The 19,943-nt window shown below is 38.9% G+C and overlaps 1 protein-coding gene across 7 annotated transcripts in view; it reads left to right on the top strand.

Moving 5' to 3' along the window:
* Positions 1 to 19,943, top strand: part of mecom (MDS1 and EVI1 complex locus) — a 173,128-nt gene that overhangs the window by 54,214 nt on the left and 98,971 nt on the right. For all 7 annotated transcript variants that reach the window (XM_028463945.1, XM_028463944.1, XM_028463941.1 and 4 more), the window contains exon 2: positions 11,067 to 11,404. In XM_028463945.1, the coding sequence (XP_028319746.1) occupies positions 11,067 to 11,404 (338 nt within the window). The remainder of the gene's footprint in view (positions 1 to 11,066; positions 11,405 to 19,943) is intronic.

The raw sequence follows: 19,943 nt of genomic DNA, 5'->3' as shown, positions 1-19,943 counted from the left end.
GACATGTGGGATTTTGAAGGGAATCTCTAGATGTGTCATCAATGTTCCTCTACATCCCCAAATACACTATCTCCTGATGTCAGTTCTGAATGAAAGACACACACTTTCAAATATACTGACTTTAATCTCGATGTTTTTATTTCCTTTTTCCCGTTTCACTCATCTTCTACTCCAACAATACCTACCATCCCCCCACCCTGATGTATAGCCTGTGGAAACAATGTGAGGGCCAGGTTGTTATTCTGTTTGTTTTACACGTGACAGGCGTGAGTTAGCGTCTGACTGGAATCCTATCTCATTAAGCCAAATGCAAAGGGCCTAAAACACTCATAAAGCAACATTTGGCACTGGGCATCCCACTTAGGAACACCTGTCAACATACAGCGGAAGATAAACTCTGCAAATTACACCCAGCACTGAGATTGAATCCGGATATGTGGATGTGAACGAAGGCTGTTCTCCACCACATGCACCATGTTGTTAAAGATTTAATGTTTGGAAGTGGTTGGAGACTTTCTAGTTGATGATATTGATTGTGATTCCGGGTCAAAGAAACATGTTTGTGCTTGACATCCATCTTTGTGTTTATCTAGACTTTTTCATTAGCATATCATTAAGAATAAAAGGAGTTTGTTGTTCATTCTCCATATTGATTATTCCCCTACAGTGATTTGTCTTTTTGTTATAAATTCATCAAGAAGTTTGTGAGAACTCTCCCAGTATGCGTCGCTCACTCAGTATGAATCAGACTTGGCCTCCCTTCCTTATACACACTTTATTTTTTTTAGTTCTGTTCTAGTTTTCTTTGCCTTCTCTATTTGACTCACCCAGACCTTGTTTTTTCTTCTTCTGCCGTTTCGTCCCCTCCTCGCCTTGTCTAAACATACATCTTTATCAAGCGCTTGTTGTCAGACAACATTAGATAATTAATAGGCCATTTGTCAGGCCTGTGAGAAACATGTTAAAATCCCCAAGCAGCTCCCCCGGATAAATCCTGCCCTCGTACACAGTCTTTCTTTGTTGTGTCAGGCTGCAGTCGGAGCTGCAGATCTACCATTAAAGGAAGCTCATTAATAATCACAACTAATGCTAATTAATTAGGTGTCTGCGTGTGTGTGCACAGGGGGACCAGCTCATAGTTTCAGTTTGGTGCACTGTGTTAATTGGTAACTCTGCCCAGGGCCCCTAATGGAGTGTTTTCCATTTGGAATGGGAAGTAGTTGACTAACATAAGGGTGAAAAACACAGACAATGCTTTCATTAATTAAGACTATGTTAAGAGCACTGCTTTGTTAATGCAGCGTGTGTGTGTGTGTGTGTGTGTGTGTGTGTGTGTGTGTGTGTGTGTGTGTGTGTGTGTCTATCAGGCAATATGGGACTGTTTGCAGGGACAAGTTTTCTCTTTTTTTTTCCACATTTGACAAACAATGGTGATGCTTATCTTGCTTCCCATGTTTTATTCTTCACATTAATAATTACCGTACTAGGATATCTTATAATGGGTAATAGTTTCAGCAAGACTCATTTTGTCTTCTTTTTGAATAGTATGTTAAGGTTTGTTTATACAAGTCTGAATAGTTTTTTTTTTTTTTTCCTGAAACCTTGTCTGAATAAACTAAACCTTAACTTAATATACTATTAAAAAAAAGACAAAATTAAACTTGCTGGAACTATTACACGGAAGTCAAGTGAAACTTCAAAGGAAGCATCAAAGGTGATCAGCAGAACTCCTCTAAAGAAGACTGGCAGTTGACAGTCAAAACATGTCAGGACATAAAAATGTCCTTAAAAACCTGTGAATAAAAAAAACCATAACTTATAATAGGTAAAATATGTACACAGTATGCACTAAATATATTGATACATTTTGTGTTTTTTTTTTAAATCGCTTAAATACTCGTTCATGAGGATATTATGATTTCTCTCAGTTTTCACTTTTTTCTATATAATAATTCCTGTCTCGTTGCCTCCTGGTACCTCCATGTTTTTGCCTGGTATCAGTCAGTCCCACAGCCACCCCAGTGGACCCACAAACCGAAAAGACTCCCCAAAAGTGGTGTTAAAGCTTCCATTAGGCACAAAGAGCGAGTTAATTAGAAGGCTTATTGCCTCTCCTGAGAACACAGGCTTCAGGCGCTCCCCTATACACCCTGCTGAGGGAATGCACACATACACTGATGCACTGTAATTAACAAAAGATCAACCACAGACATTTTATGATTGACAGAAACCCAATGGTAAAATTAACCAAATGAAACACACAGTAATTGTTTTCCAAAAACACTCCCAGTCTCCCTGGGTATCTTTGTTTTTCAGGTAAAAGACGGTGCAAAATCACGATAATAACGGTATCATTTAATTTGTTTTACTTCTGTTTCCAGTAGCTGTCTGTTACTTATATTTATTGCACAGTTATTCTGTCGGATTGGGAAAATATCGCTGCAGTAATTTTTATGGTTTCCCAAGCACATATATAGAAGCAAATGGCAAGAGAATGATGAAGAGTGCATTCCCCAGATTGAGATGATGACTAATGGTGGAGATCATATGTGATTATGTCTGACCTGTAGTACAAGGGTAAAGCCCTTGGTCCGATTCTTTCTGTCATCACAGGCAACAAATGACGTCTGCCGATAAGCACGAGAGCCAGTTCTCATAGAGTGATGAGTTCATTTTCATACTTCACAATTTTAGACCTCATCAGTCACGCTAAGGGTTCTTTATATGGCTGCGTGAAGCGATGTGTGAATTGGTTTCATGCTAAAAATGAGAGCACACAGCTGATCCATAAAGCAGTGATGCAGGGGAGGGGCTTAAAGACACACATTGGAACTCACGTTTAGTTTTTTGTTTTATTTCAATAATAACCAACAATCATTTGATTAAAAAGATTGCTTTTTGACAGAAAACAATCTCTTAATATATGTTCCAGTGTGAATTTTGTCGACTATATGTTTTTAAGTGACAATATAACTAATTTAAAAAAAATCTCTAAATATATTGATATATTCTGTCAACTAATAAAAACTAAACCATAATGTTCACATTTGACAAAATCCAATCAGAACTAAGTTCTTTTTTTTATGTATCCAATCTCAACCATTAACTACTTTTGTTGTGTTGAAGGCAGAACAAGCCGATAAGTGACCCAATAGGAAATGAGCTAAAGCTGATTGTGTTTGCAGATGTAAGACATGTGGTTTTACACAATGATCACATCAAATATGTCTGTATATTTACTAGAATGTAATTGCGATTTTTTTTTTCATCAATATTGCAATTTAATATGCGATTATTTTTTTAAATGAACACAAGCAATAAATCAGTCTGTTTCATAATCAATTTCAGATTTATTTAAACTTTAAAAAAATATAAAATATACATTTTGAAGCACAGATTACAACAATAAAGCAAACAAATGTGTGGCTTTACCTCTTCAACATATCTAACTAACTTCACGTTTCATGAAACATGTAAACATGTGGACTGCACTTCTTAAACACTCTCTGAACTTAACAGGACAGTACAAGACAGGACAAGAAAAAAAAATAAAAATAAATGCTGTTTTTATGATATCCCGATAATATTGCAAATGCAATTAATCGTTCAGCCCTACTATTTACAAACATTAATAGCATCCCAAAATCAGGTTGATCAGTGCTCATTAAATCCTAATAAACGAAGCAGAAATTATTATGTTTTATATTTAACCTTTATTTGTAATCCCAAATTTTTCAACCTTTGGGTGGTGACCCCATGTGGGGTCGCCTGGAAATAAAATGTGGTCCCTTGAAATGTCTAGTAATAATAACCGATTAAAAACTGATTAAATTATATTTTAAAAATTTAAATAGTTTTTTTTAATTGATCTTTCAAAATAAAAATAAAAAAACAATACATAATATCACAGAAATAGATGCAGGAAGTAGCAGAAAACTCAAAGACCTTAAATGATATTTATATATATATATATATATATATACATACATACATACACTTTTTCAAATATAAATATAGGTAAAACCAAATGCAGTATAAAAATATCTGAGCTGGTGCTTATTACTTGGTGCACTGATACTGGCTATTCCGTATTTGTAACAGTATAACAAACAAACTCATTTTAGAGGAAAAAAAAGTCTCTGGGGTCACCAGAAATCTGTGATGTAAAAATGGGGTCACAACAAGAAAAAGGTTGTGAACCACTGCTGTAACTGATTTAGTTCCCCTAAAATCTTAATGTCATTAAAAACTAGTTTTTAGTTTTAGTCAAAAGACTGACTAAAACTAAAATGTGCTGTCAAAATTAACACTGGTCTGTTCAACTATCAGTCAGTAAGTAAGAACATCTAGACAATACAATAATCTTAGAAACAACTCGATGAGGAAAACGGAGCAAATTCTGAAAAATAATAGGAAATGAGGGCTTCAATCTGTCCACAGGTAGGTTATTCGCTCTGTAAACATATGTATCCATTTCTCCCGTGGGTGCGTCCCGTCAGCAGTGGCTGGGTCACACCTCCATTAGGGCTTTTGTCACAGTGATTAATAGCTCCTTCTATCATCTTTAATTCACTCCCTGATGATGGCAGCCCTGCTTGCTGCTCGGGGTAATCATGTGATGTATGAGTCCGCCCAACACCTTGTGGCAGAGGTGAAAACCATTCCACCCATGCAGATAGCAGGACTGGGAACAAATGTTTTCTCTCCTAATAAAAATTAATGAATTTGTCATCAAGCGTATGCATTTGAATGCATGACAGATCAGCGTGTGTGCATATTTGTGTTTACACGTTGTTTCACATTGTGTTTTCCTCTGTTAAACGCACATTTTGATGGAGAGATATAATTGTTTTTTTTTTTTTTTTTGTCGTGTTTTGCACTAAATCTTTTGGTGTCATCTTTTTGGATATATCAGTATTAATGTTCCAGAGGGTTTTCTTTTCTGTGCTACACATGCTTACTTATCCTATCGTGATGGCTCATCTATAATGCAGTTAAGGTCACCATGCCAGACGGAGTTCCCCTTCCCTACCAGGAATTCTCTCGGAGCGACGTCTTTGATGAGGGGCGTAGGCTTGCAATGATGAAGTAATGTCCATTACAGAACAAACAAACAGTATTGTGTGCTTTTTTTTTTTTTTTTTTTAGGCACACACCCACATTCCAACCACACACACACACACACACTTTGACCTGCTTGACCCTTTATCTCTCCATTAAAACCATCATTTCCAAATCTTTGACTGTCGCGTATTTGTGTTCCGCTAATGTTTACAGCAATACATGTTTACAAGCTGAAATGGTCTCATTTAATTTAGTGAACCAGGGGAATATCTGGCCCTAAATCTAATATAAACTTGGAGACCAGCGTGAGAGGGGAAATGTCAGTGAAGAAACATCATTGGAGGGATACAGTTACCTTTAAGAGCTCTCGTCTCTGCACCACATGGCTGTATAACCCTCGTACGCAGTCTATGTGCTGAAAATCATTACACGACTCCCTCAGCCACATTGGGTTTGAGGCCTAGCTGTAAGCCAGCTCGGAGGGGTTTTTAAATTCTTTTCCTTTAAGCACACTCAGCCCACACAGTGTGTTTGTCATACACAATAGTTGCATAGGCACTGTGACCAGGTGACTTTGTAAAATGATTCAGTTAAAAGTATGTTTTATCAAACACACACGTAGAGACTGCATAATAGAAATCGTAGACGTACTGCTGGATTTGTCATAGAACATGCTGATGCTGTGACTTTTTCTCCATCCCAGGAGCAAACATTATGAAAGGTGTGATTTTGAACAGGCATGCTCAAGCAACCTCTGCACATTTGTTGGTGTTGTATTTCACTATTCTACTTCTTCTTCGAATGATAACTAAAAATAATTCAATGGTGGTGCTTAGTTGCATGAAAATACTTAAGAGGACATATTATAAAAATCCACTTTTGCAGTTTTTTTGATCACATGAGGTAACTTAAGTGACCACCGGCATGCAAAATGTGAAATAAATCCGTCTAGTCATTTTTTTGTGCTCTTTGTAAGTCTAACAACACAGAGAAAATTGCTCTGTTTCAAATTTTCCAGATTTGTGACGTCACAAGACAAATCCCTCCCCTCCGCTGGAAACTCCACCCATGGACTCCACCCCCAACCTGATGAAAACTTTCGCGAAAGTTTGACATTGTTTATCTCGCTAGCAAAGGAGTGATGGCTACTGGTAAAACTAAAAACAGAACTTGCCTGCTGCCAGTGCTGTGCCTCCACAGTGAACATACACTGCCGTGTAAGCACTATTTGTTCATGCGGTGGGGTACTCCGCTCTTGTGGTTCGGCGCATCGGTGAACCTGTTATATCGCCTTGTATTGTAGTTTTTTGGCTGAAAACAATAACAGTGTGTGGATAGCAAAAATAAAATTGCTTTTGTGAAAACTGATCACTGATCACCCTGTAAAAGACCGAGACATGAAGTGAGTGAGTGTCTATAGACAAACGGTCCGATTTCAGAACTACTCAGTGACTTTTCAGAGGACTAAAACTCTGGAAAACAGGCAAGTTTAGGAAAATAAACCTCAAATACTATGTTTTGGGGGTTTTTAGAACAAATGGAGATAAACGGTGAAAAATTGCGTAATATCCTATAAAATCCCTATTTTTCTGTTTTCGTTTCCAAAAACTTCCGCATTCACACGGTAATGTTTTCAAAACAATCTCTGTTTACATGAGACTGTGGGAAAACCTTATACTATAGGTGTGTGATTTTGCAAAATAAGTGCATGCGTAGAAACACAAGTAAAAGTAGAGATTAAACCGGACCTACAAAGTTAGACCCGACCCAGCCCGAGGCCGATAGGATACAATCCGAAACTGAATAAAACAGATCTCTCTTTAAGCCTGAACCTATTGCTGCCCGACACTATTCAAATATGTGCATGGCACGCACATGTAGGCAAGTTTATTTAGTATCCCAGCTTTATTTACTAATCACTCATTCTGCATACCACTATAATCATGACAAGCAGCTTCATGTGTCACTACATGCTTTGCAGCGGTTTTCTTTGGTCACACTGCTCTCTACATGAGACAGCACACATCTCCATGAATTGTATATACATTTTTTAACATCATTTATTTATGTATGAGAGGACAGCCGTCCATTCACCTTCTCGGCATCCATTTTTGCATCTTTCTTGCACTAATTGTTAAAGGAGCATAGGGCAGGATTTAGAAATCAGACTCCATAGTGACACCATGGTTATTAGGGTAACTGCATCTAGTCTTTAGCACCGGAGCACAGCTGATACTGTGACTAGAGGATGGATACCCGACCATAGCCGATCTGCGGTGGAGGGAGAATAGAGCAGAGGACAATTATAAAGGAAAACACTGTTGAAACGTCCCTTTTTCTGCACAATAACATGGATTATCTTTATCTTTGATACATGGATTATGTAAATAGATCTTCTTGGTCTATTGCGTGCACTGCGTCCCTGTTTGTGTTTGGCGTTCGCTTGTTACCCGTGCGCTGATCTGATTTTGACATTAACAGTTGTATGTTAATAAAATTGGTGGTTACTAAAACAAACGGGTCAGACTCGGACAAAAAATGCGGCCCGATCCGCACTCCAACTGTGACACGGTTATTTATTTACTCGCCGTTCATGTGACTGTTTACTGCAAGACCTGTGCACATGCCTCTGCATACATCTGTGGAACCAAACAGTAGTTTAGTCCACTGTGCTTGTCTTCTTCCAGTCTCCAAGCCATCTTCTTCTCATTCTTCTTTATTTCCGGTATTGGGACGCCTCTCCAAGCCATCAAGAACGCGCACCAGCGTCATTTGACCTCACCATCAGTGTCATTTGACGTCACGTTGGATGAACTGCGCGGGAAATTTGTACCCAGAACAGCAGTACAAAATGTATCACACAATCTGTCCAAGGCAATAGGTAGAAATGTGTGTGGGCTGATTCTCTTTAGTTTTGAGCGTATTAGCATAAAAAAAAAAACTTAAGATATATGTTTGTTTTTTCACAAATCCTGCCCTATGCTCCTTTAATGTTAAAAAGATAGAAATTAAGCCTGACCCTGGTTTCGGGCCGATAACTGAAGCTGTAAGAGGGAGAACAGCACTGTGATTGTCATCCGGGCATGAAATATGTCTGCTGATCCAAGTGATGATGAAGTATATCAACACTTTGTTGGAGAAGTACAGTTAAATTCCAAAGAGTGAGGCACGTGAACAGTGAGCAGGCCCATGACAGAAAGTGTCGGTTTCCTGTTTAAACGGAGACGGAAACATTTTCAAAAACTTCCACCATGGAGCCCGTTTTCTCTGGAGTTCAGTTTTCAAGCACCAAAACGCCATTGTCGTGTAAACAAACAGCCAAAACGCGGCAAAACTTTAGCGTTTTCACTGGAAAATGTTGTGTAAACAGAGCCTTAGATAAAATGTTTTCTAGAAATGCTTTTGCGTTTACCCTACCAGTATGTGCTCCCAACTTTATGTTACCAGTTCAGGGTTGACTATTTTCCTGTTTCGACAAATGTGAAAAGCAGAGCACAAATCAGGGCCTGTAAAGGCTTGTTTGAGAAAGTTTTTGTTCTTTTTTTGGGGGGGGACTTTTTTTTACACTTTCAACATTTTGTGTTTACCATCAATAGTTTTAATGATATTTCAATATTTGTGTGTATTTATTCTTTCTCCTAATTCTAGACTGTACAACCCCCAAACCAGGCAGATTGTTTAAGATATAATCCATTAAACTCTCAGTTTGGTGAACAGACACATTGGACAAATCACAGTTCATTGCCAGTGAACAAGACCTGCATGTGTTTATCTGTGTGGATGAAAGATTCTGCGACTGACAGCTGAGCTACAGTGTCACACAGGAAGCCCATCAGGAATGTTTCCTTGCCCATGGATGGGTTCATTAGCGGAGCCCCATCTCACCACGACCTGTCAGCCAATGTTAGGCACAGACCTGCTAAAACCATTGCTTCCTGCGGATCATATCCGGTGTTCAGTGTCTGTATGTCTCTCTGGTTGACACCTGCCGTGCTGTCTGCTGTAGTAGTGGGATCATTCATTATTCACTTTTAATTGTTCTGCATACCTGCGATCTCTTCTGGTTCTGTTGCAATGCAGTGGTTTTGTCTGATTTCTGTACTTTTTCATGTTATCAACACTGGGGCTATTTTAAGATCTTTACTTTGCATAATTTCATCACTTATTCTTTATATTAAAATGCCAAAATATATACATTGTGGATATATTGTATGAGTGGTATTGCAATATTGCAAGAAGGGTCTGTCTCAAGTGAGCGTATCTTTTCAACTGCAGGAGAAATAGTCGATGCCCAAAGCTTTCAATTGCTGCCAGGAAATTTGAATGCGCTGATATTGTTGAAAAATAACTTTTTCATATCTGAAATCTGGGCTGTGTAGGCTGTTCTAGTTTGACATTTTTGAAATGTGTGCAAACTGCAAAGTTCATAAGAAATGCAAGTTATAAGAAATGCAACACTTTAAACAAACAGAACATACATAATTTAGTCAATTGAGAATAGAGATGTGCTTTAAAGGGGGCAAACAGTGAAAAAGCATCTGATTACAGACCCTTCCCCAAACATATAAATGCTTCCACTCCATCTTGTAAATATGCTCAAGTAAATATGTTGAAATTAGTGATTTTTTAAAACAATTAATGTTCTTAATATGTCTCCACATGCTATCAAAGATTACCACGATACAGTATGTAGTGCAATCTTTTTTGTGACAGCCATGCACGTTTTATTCTAGCAACAAATAAACAAACATATACATTTATTTTATTGTTTGGTTGTAAGCATCACCAGCACTACCTCAGAAAGGGTAAGCTAAACTTCATTAAAGGGAAAGAGTTGAAAAGACAGGGCAGTTTTAAACCATAATGGGGGGAGGAGAACAAGGGATGTGGAGTTAGGGTGAGACATTAAAAAAGAAAATGGTTGTGCTGAAAGTACAATGTGATATTCCTATTGTGCATATTGTTGTGTGTGTGATCTACTGTACCAGTTTAGTGATATTCTTAGTGTGATTAACGTGTGTGAGACATTGTACTGCTTAGGTATAATGAAGATGACTGTGAACAGAGGGACAGGGTCAGTGTTAACACCTGTTATCTATTGGTTGGGATCAAAGTCTTTTAAATGAAGCCCAAATGTGAGCTTTCCTAAAGCCCAATGAATGCCAGTGTGTCCGCCATGGTTGTCCGTACAAGAACCGCTATTGTGAAACATGGAACCACCCCAAAACGAGAGCCAAGCCACCCCCTCACATTGTCAAATTGCACCTCTAGACTCCCCACAGACCCCAAGCCCCACCACAACACCCACACATGCCCTCAGCACCCACAAGCGAGCCACCAGAGCTGAGAATCCAAAACACCCATCCGCCCCGCCCCCAAGACCCCCCACCATCACCACCTCATATTAATGATATTTTAAAACTTGTCACTGGTTTCCTCGACCATACGTCAAGGTTCCTACACCAAGTTCTACGTGGCTCATGTTTCAGGCTAGCGATGCTCAGTATATGTTTCAGGGTGAACTTTCTACTTCCTGTTTCTCTCTTTTCCTAATTAACCCTGCAATACTTCCTTCTGTTTTCATGGTGCAGCACAACGTCTGTTCAGGAAAAGGAAATATATAACAGTTGGAGCCATACAATGCTGAGCTGACCCTACTCAAGCAGCATGTTTTTACTTTAGTTGTGTCACTGTTTTTGAATAATTATTGGTTTTAGTTGAATATACAATATTATTATGTAATGATAGGTTTCCTGGAAAGTTAAAAGGTTTTTGCATAACCTCCTGATTCTAAACTAGATCAAATGAAACTTGAGTGAACTTGTGGTTGCTGCAACAAGAGGATTATTTTACTGTGTTCTACAATTTAAACAACTCTAGTCTTTTGTTGTATTGTGATTAGAATTAGCTTTAAAGGGTTCTTTATTCTTGATTGTTTTAGCTCTTTCCAACTGTGTGCACGCAAAACCCTCACATAGAGACTTTATTCTTCTTATCGCCAGATGCTGAGTTACCCCATTACCCAATCAGCGTTTTGGACGACGTGTGTGTCTCAGATGGTGAACCTGCACCTTCTTCAGTCCAGGCAGAGGAGCCAAGTTCACCTTTACTCTCCGACGATGAGTCCTCGCCGCACGAGTCCTTCTCATTCCACCACCCAAGTATGTTCTTACCTCAAGCTGAGTTGAGTGTTCCCCTGGACTTTGAACTAAGAGAATCATCAGTCCCAGGTGAAAGTCTTGGTATCTGGAGCCGCAGAAAAGTGTATGTTGGAGAGCAATTTGGTCCATATGAAGGAGAACACAAGCCCTGTCTCCAGGATCCTACGAAAGGCTGGGAGGTAGGAAGACGGAAATTATTATTTGTTGTGTTTTTGATAAATATCGTTTTGACCACACACATTTGCAGATTAAACAGATAAAAGGAATACAGCTAAAAAAAAAAACAACATTTCTTTGATGAAAACTATTCTCGTCTTATTTGCAGTGAGCAGTAGACAGTTTATTAATATAATGGAAAAGTAATGCATCATATGTATCAGTTAAGAAATACATATGGTCATTGGCACGATATATTTTTCCTGCTTTCTTTTTCCCCACACTCATTGTGCGATTGATTATACATGAAGCATGACTAAAAGGGGTCACTACATCTTTATGGTTCAGTTTGGTTTTATCAAGCTAAACTGCCAGCACGTCAACAACTGCATGTTTCCGGCATTATTTTGACCGTAAATGCCTAAAAATGCAGTGATGCATTTGGAGTTGCTTGTTTCTACACTGGTGCAATCCATTGTATGGAGACTTCTTTTAGCAGTAAGTCACTCAGTTTTCCTGTTCACAAATGTTCTTTTCTTCCTCTAGGTTATAAATGTGTTCAATTTCTTGTTTTTGCAGAGGTTATTAGAGATGCTCACAAATTTTCTCTACATTAGACCAGTGGTTATCAAACTTGTTTGGTTCAAGTACCCCCTTTCTCTTATTTCTCAATCCAAGTACCCCCTTTTGTCCAACTACAACATTTTGCTTAGAAAGCTATTTACTATTTAAAAACAGCAAGAGCGTATTGATGGAATGAACGAGTGATGACACATTTTAAAGAAAATAAAAAAAGTATTTAGTGCAGTGGTTCCCAAGCTTTTTATGGAACGGGACCCCATTTTGATATCAAGAATTTCTGGCGACCTCAAAGACATTTTTTTTTCGACAGTTAGTTTTTGATGATGTTTGAGCTCAGATATGTTTTTTGTAACGGCATTTGAGTTTAACTAGATTTATATTTCCCAAAGTGAAAGTATAGAAATACAGTTGTTTGAGATTGTTTCCAAAAAAATTCAAAAAATCTAAGTCCAGGCGACCCCACATGGGGTCCCAGCCCCAAGGTTAAAAAATACTGATTTGGTGCCTCCTGAGTAGATTTATTTCTTTAGTTTTTATCATTTCTGTTCATCTTACACCAGCTGTGTGACCAAGACTGACACTTTATTTGTTTATTTTCCACTCTCTCTTTCAAGTACCCCCTGTAGTACCATCGCGCACCCCTAAAACAGGGGTCTGCAACCTGCGGCTCTGGAGCCTCATATGGCTCTTTGACTCTTTTGCAATGGCTCCCTGTAGCTTTAAAAATCTGATAAAACAAATGGTTAACCTAAAAATAAATCACATTGTTCAATAACTGTGCCGCCTTCCTACTTCAACTCCTGCAACCTCTACAGACCATCAACTTTCCTGCACCTGTGGCTAACCTTATGTTTTAAACCCCTGGTAAGATAACTAAACTAACAAAAAGACTGTTCTGGACGTCAATACAGACTTTATTTGTGTGGGGAAAGATTTATTTAATTGGCATGGCAGCTTAATATGCATGCTTGATATGTTGCAAGAAATGAGCAATTAGCATGTGACATCACACGATCATGCGTTATCAAATTCAAGTTATTCTTTTGTAGCCCTTCAAATCCATTAACTCATAAATGTCTTCAATATTATTTTAACTGTATAGAATTTCATTCACTGAATTGTCTTCATTAAGAAGGTCTTTTTTTTCTGCTCCAGGAGAATTTTAACCCAGGTGAGATGAGGCAAAATGGCTCCTTTGAGAGTAAAGGTTGCAGACCCTTGCCTTCGTGGTACATGTACCCCAATTTGAGAACCCCTACATTAGACCAATGCAGACTCTGAAAGAGTGAGCTTTAATATCTGTGAATTTCTGCTGTAACGACTTCCCGAACTGTATGTGATCGTCTTGATTTGCTGGATAGTCAGTTTACATTTACATTGTAATTTAAGGGGATCAGAGTTCAATTGCAATTGTAACAAGACTGGTTTATTTAGTCCACAAAAAGTTAAAGGACACATTGACGAGGGCGCCAGTTCTTTCTAAAAAGACATATCAAGGCTGGTGTGAGATTTGAAAAAATTATTTACGAAAGATGAGTTAACGTAAAAGGGACAACGGTCAATTTTAGCATTTTTCCAACTGTAGAAGTTCAAAACCTTTAATAACAATGCTCGGTGTGCTGCTTGTTGTTAGACTGTGTAGGTTAGCCTGGAAATAGTAGAGCTCTGTTAGGCCTTGAAGATGAGGTGTCATGCTATTTTTCACCCATCTCTATTTGTTCTAAGAACCCCAACGACATAGTATTTCAAGTTTATTTTCCCAAACTTGCCTGTTTTCCAGAGTTTTAGCCCTCTGAAAGTGACTTTCTGAGCAGTTCTAAAAATGGGCTGTTTTGGGGCTTACTTATGCATATTCATGAGTAGACACAATAGTTTGCTATCCACACACTCTTGTTATTGTTTTCAGACAAAAAACTGCCCATTACAGTAAAACACATAGCTATTTAAGCAGCTATTGTGATTGTGAGTCAGACAAATACTGCTCCATGGTGTGTGTTTGTGTGTGTTTGTGTGGCAGCTGCAGCGGATTCAATCAGCTGAGCCAGCTGCTTCAAACACTCTCCGTAGCTGTTATGTTGCTTTCTTGTCATTCTCTCCACTACTTATTACAGGAATAGTCCATTCAAGGTGATAGTCCATTGTTTTGTCCAACCGCTGTGTTACATTGAGTCACAAACGCGTCAGATCAAGTCAAAGGTGTTACAAGGCAATATAACGGTTACTAAAAATGGAACTGCTCCCCGGGTGCTACAATGAGGCTGCCCACTTCTCTTCAGGGAGTGGTTAAATGCAAAGAACACATTTCGTGTATGTTGCTTTACATATATGACAATAAATTATAATGTATATTCTATATTGAACTGCAGTGTTTGTTGTTAGATAGTTTGAGAGGGAGGAACTCACATTCTTATATAGGAGAGGAGGAGCCAGGATTGTCAGGAGGAGGAGTTTCAGTTAGGTGACTTCACATAGCGAGAAAAATCCAACTTGCCCGTTTAAAGCTGACTCTTTACAAAATGTGGAATAACAAGGGAGAGAGAAAACAGAACTTTTTGAACTTTGACCCTCTGAATGAGGCTAAATGGATGTATATCACTGTAGCAAAACCATTATTAACTGATTTTTTTCATAATACCGCCCCTTTAACTTGTCGAAATGTTGAAATATAAATCAAAAATGAAAGCCAAGCATTAGTACTTACTTGACTTGTATCAAATATGCATATTCTAAACACAATTGACTTAACATGAGTCCTCTTATCTTTTAACATTGTGAGATTCACATTTAGCATGATAACCATGTTTTAGCAGCGTGTTGCCCAGTGATGTAATGTTAGCTTGGTGGGCCTGAAAAAAAGGGTTGAGGGTGAGCTCTTAACTCAATTAAAAATAAAAGCCATAAATCCCTTCTTTATTATTGTTACGGACGCAGTGCGACTATTGGCAAATCGTGAATTGTTCAGCAGACACGAAAAAATCGAAGGCAGTGTCCCAAGACAAGGTCAAAGATCAGATGTGGTTTGTGTCAGTGTCAGGTTGCTGTGGTTTTATAGAGCGGGGTGAAGTATCTGTCTCATTTCGCTTCAACAAATAGATCCTCTTTAATTTGAACGTAAGGATTTGGTCCTTCTCATTCAGGCCTTTTTTTTAGTCCTTTGTAAGACTGAGCCACCCCCATTATAAAGAGCTGCTCATGCAGATCACAAGAAGACAATTCAGTGAAACATCTTCTTTATTTTGTATAAACACTATTCTCTTCATATTGATTTAGTATTCTGTGGGTTTACATAATTTTTTTTTTAAATAAAACATTTAATTTATCCAAAGTTAGTTGGTACTGGAACCATGTGTTTTTGGTGTAATTTATTTCTTTGTTTAATTTTTATGGTCGTTTTCTGAAGTGTATTTCTCATTTTGAACTTTCTGTTTTTACTGTCATTTTATGTGTTTTTGATGTAATTTAGTGTATTTTCCTCTAATTGTGTTAGTTTTTTGTGTTATGTGCCAGTTTGTGTATTTTTTGTTGTGATTTTGGAGGCTTTTTGTGTATCTGTTTTCTGTGTTTTTGTTGTTGGTTTATTGATTTTATAATTTTTCTCTCATTTGGTGTTGGTTTTTTTTCTGGGGGGGGGGGTTGCTGTTGTGTGTTTTGGAGTCATTTTTTGTATGTATTGTTATATTTCTGTGATTTTGTATGTGTTTTTAACTCATTTTGTGTATTTACTTCAACTGCCACTCAGATTTAGAGCTGTACATCATTAATTTAACAAATTTTAGCAAACTTTATGACAGATTTCCATTTCTGCCCAAGAGTTTGGCAGCTGAGCCAAACTCTTTGTTTACTAGCCAAAATTAAGGAAAAAATAGGAAAAGGGGTGTCCTGACTTTTAGTCTGGGGTTAATTTATTAGGATCTTAAATGACAACATGTATTTAAGAAGTTAAGTTGCTGGGATCTATGGCTTGCACAAAGCAGAGACAGAGACAGAGACAGAGAGAGAGAGAGAGAGAGAGAGAGAGAGCATGGTCGGGGGGCAGCGGGGGTTGAAGGGAGAGATGGGTTCCAAGTGAGGTAACACTGTATCACAATGTTTAATTACCATCCTGACAGCGAGCTATAATTCTTTCCATTAAGTAAATAAGTTGTTAGGAATTTATGATGAAATGCCACATTATTCAGAATGGATATTCAGTGATGACATCTCCCTGCATTAAATATGGTAAACGCCATTAAGCCCTGCTGACCCCCCCCCTCGCCTCCCACACCCGCCCGTTTACCTCTCCTCGGCTGCTGCTCGCCGCCATTCCTGCCTGCAAGCCGTCAATATGTCAATAACGTCGCAGAGAGTCTGTAAAAAAAATAAAATTGATTTGGTAAATGTGAGTTAGGATAGATATGTTTGCTTTCATCATCAATTTCGTCCAGCGCGGCAAGGTGATGTCACCGATCCAAGGGAGCGATAAAGTGGCGCTCCCATCTGGAGCTGGTGATGTAGGACCCTGAGCAGCTCAGGCCAGTAGTGACAGACTCTGGGAAGTTTGTCACCATGGAGGCCACCACTCCTCAGCACTATCACCATAAATTTGGGGGGCTTTATTCATAAAATGGACGAGTGAGTTATGGCACCCACGATGCTTTATGAATACAGGAATGGTGACTTATGGGAATGATAGGTTCTGTAAATTAAAGGTGGACAGGCAGCAGCGAGAGCTCTGTCAGGCTCACCTACACAGACGTATAGCACAACTGAAGTGCTGACTGCGCACACGTTCACACGCATTGCATCTGTGAGTAATTATGCGTTATGCCAGTCAACGTTGAATTGTGTACTGCTTATTACGCAAAGTATTAAAAGTTATTCAATGTAGTAAAAAAAAAAAGAGAGAACTTAGGTACAGTTTGGACAGTGAAAAGGAGAATGGTATAAATCAGGGTGTCAAACATATTTTAGTCCAGGGACCATATTACAGCTCCATTTATTCTCAAATGGACAAGGTTATAAAAACTCTATTAGCAATGTTGTTTTTTAAGTATGTTAAACGCTTTCAGTTAGATTTTCACCATCCAAAGTCATTCTTCTGGCTGGATTAGACGCTGTGATGGGTAAGATTTGGCCCCAGGGCCTAAGGTTTGAAACCAAGTTTAAAAAAAAAAAAACAACTCACGAACCTACAGAAGTTACCAAGAATGACTATAGGGATATTTTAAGGTAACACATTTAATTAGTTCTCGTCTCCATCTGGCTTTACCATATTTCTCTTTACCTTTCTGAAAGTTTAGATTTTAGGTATAATTGCTCAATTCTCCTATGATAATAAAATTATTTAGATATTTCATGATTTAAAAAAAACTTCATTGAAAAGATACAAATACATCTTAGAAATACTTTCTCTCATGGTATCGTTATTCTGGAAACCTCTAAAGTTAGTATTTGTATCAGCAAATATTTCATATTTGCGCAATTTTTACAAGTTTGCGATTCTACATATAATGTCATGCATTATTTAAAATGTAAAAAATCGATCTGGAATCAATAGGGATTTGGTAAAAGAAAGGTTGATAAATTGCTTTGTCTAAAGAAGTAGAACTTTTTTTATTATTCATTAGAAAATAGATGAAGAATTATTTGACAAACAGGTTATGTCATCTTTCATGTGGTGTGGAAAAGGGAAGAACTGGCTGCTGTATGGCTCTCCTTTAATATGCTGTCATTCTCTGGATGCCCATCAGTCCATATTCACTCCTCTTTCTCTCTCTCTGTCTGAGTCGTTAAGCACATTCAAATTCAAACTCCATTTGTGTCTGTCTTCTTCTCAGCACCAACAATAAGACAGAAAGCCAGAGTCCACCAGAGAGTTATCCTGCACTCAATGAGCCTTTGGGCTCTCCTAAACCTGCAGCCCTGTGGGATTATGGGTCTTGGGTTTAGAAAGCTGGGTGCCTCCTGCTGTAGATGCAATGGGCGGAGCAGGTTAGGGACGCAATAAGGGGATGGGATAGTGAAGTGGGCGGGACGGGGCTGCTTTGGTGCTTTGTGAACCTCTTGAGTGTGGAGCAGAGGAGGTGGTGGAGGCGATAGTTGGGATGCTGGGGAGGCGGTGAAGGAGATTAGGAGTGATGGTGAATGGGAATAGAGGATTAGAAGGTTGGGCAGGGCCTTCTTCTGACTCCGCCTGTCTTAACGTCCTGGGCAGGAGAGGCTGAGAGGATAAAAGGAGTCTCTAACTGACACCTGGCTTCAATGAGAACCTTTTTTCCACTGTCTGGCCCAAATGTACCCAAACATTGTTATTCTTGGGTTTAAAGCTCTTTGTCTCAATTTAAGTTGAATAAACGTGCATTATTGTATATTCTTTTTGTTACTGGAGTCCAAGTTTTCAGCTATCCCTATTGCAAGGCCTTTATGAGTGGTCAGTTGGTGATTTGTCTTGTTTGCTGACTGCATGTGTGTTAATACATGCTCCAGTGTGTGAGAGTGTGGATGGGAGGTTTTGAAAGAAGGTGTGTTTTTTTGTGCACGGATAAGCCGCTGTCCTGAATGAATGCAGATGTCTCTGGCTGGCTGTCGGCCTGTCTCCTGTGCAACTGACGACCTGTCACCTCTCTCTGTCACAAGGAGAAAGAGCCACTCTCAGTCTTGGCCAAAAGCCCCTTAATCCCTCAGCCTGCTGCCACATCCCATCTACTGTCAGCATCCATGGCCCTGCCCACTGCAGCGCTTCCAAAGACAAGCACTGGGGATGAACCCCTCTGTCACTCACACATTCTCTCAATGGACACGCACCCCCACATTTTCTCATACAAGACACACAATTCAGAAAGTGAGAAAGTCTCACATCTACAAAGACAGCATGAATGGCGGTCACAACTACATTGTGTCGCGTGAACTCGGCAACTGCATGAACATCATTGTGGGAACTCATGAGGAGAGCACTAACTGGCTGCTTACACACTGTGTTACAATAATGAAGGAGCAATTCATAGCACACACTTGAGTCTCACAGGCACTTCATGAATTGTGTGGTTGACAAGAAAAAGTGGTAAATGTTACTGCGTGGGGCCGGATAATGTGAGAAGGCCAATGTGTCACCTGTACGACACAGGACGATTAGTGAGTGACTGTTCTTAGGACAAGTCTGCTGCCTGGGAAACACAGAACCTTTTACCATTATGAATAAAATGCAAATAATACTGTGCAACTGAGCTTCAAGACTGTGTTTGAAATGGCATACTCCATATAATGCACTACAAACTCAATGAGTATGTACTGTCTACTACAGTATATACTATAAGTAAGGTTAGGAGGATTAGGATGATGACTGATGATGACCATTCCCGCTGAAGTATACTTCCAAGTTTCCCATTGCACTTCAAACCTACAACGACAAAAACATGAAGCACACTGAGGCTAAATATCTTGTTGATTTGCCACCTCTTAAAGTTGTGAAAGCATTTTAAGTGAGAAAGTGACCAAGTAGAATATCAAAATGTGGTCATTTGATCCATAAAACTTGCGTAAACACAAATAATGCCGACATTTCTGAGACTTCCGGTTCCACCTTTGTGTTACTGATAAAACTTCCAGTTAACTTCAAAACAAGAGCCCTATTACAAAGGCGTTAAACAACTAAGGAAGACAAAAAGAGATGCTTTTTTTTTTAAAAGGGGATGTTTGAGTTTTAGCTTGAAGCCTGTTCCAGGACGAATTTACTTTTCGCTCGCAATGCATCATGGGGCGGTTGAGTATGACTCATGTGCGTACTGTGCATACTTAAAAAAATTTCCCGATATGGTAGATATAGGATAACAGCTTTAAGGAGTGTTTACACTGAAGAATCCGAGTGGTTAGAACGCTAAATTAGGTCTGGTTTGCCCAGGTAGTCCATCTTGTTTGGGTGGTGTGAACACGCAAACAAAGTCTAGAGCGAATCAGGCAGGTGAATTCTAGAGCGATTGTTTTGGCTGGATGCAGAGCGTTTCC

Source organism: Gouania willdenowi, chromosome 13, assembly GCF_900634775.1.
Source record: "Gouania willdenowi chromosome 13, fGouWil2.1, whole genome shotgun sequence".
NCBI lineage: Eukaryota > Metazoa > Chordata > Actinopteri > Blenniiformes > Gobiesocidae > Gouania > Gouania willdenowi.
This window is presented reverse-complemented; position numbering and strand designations above follow the sequence as displayed.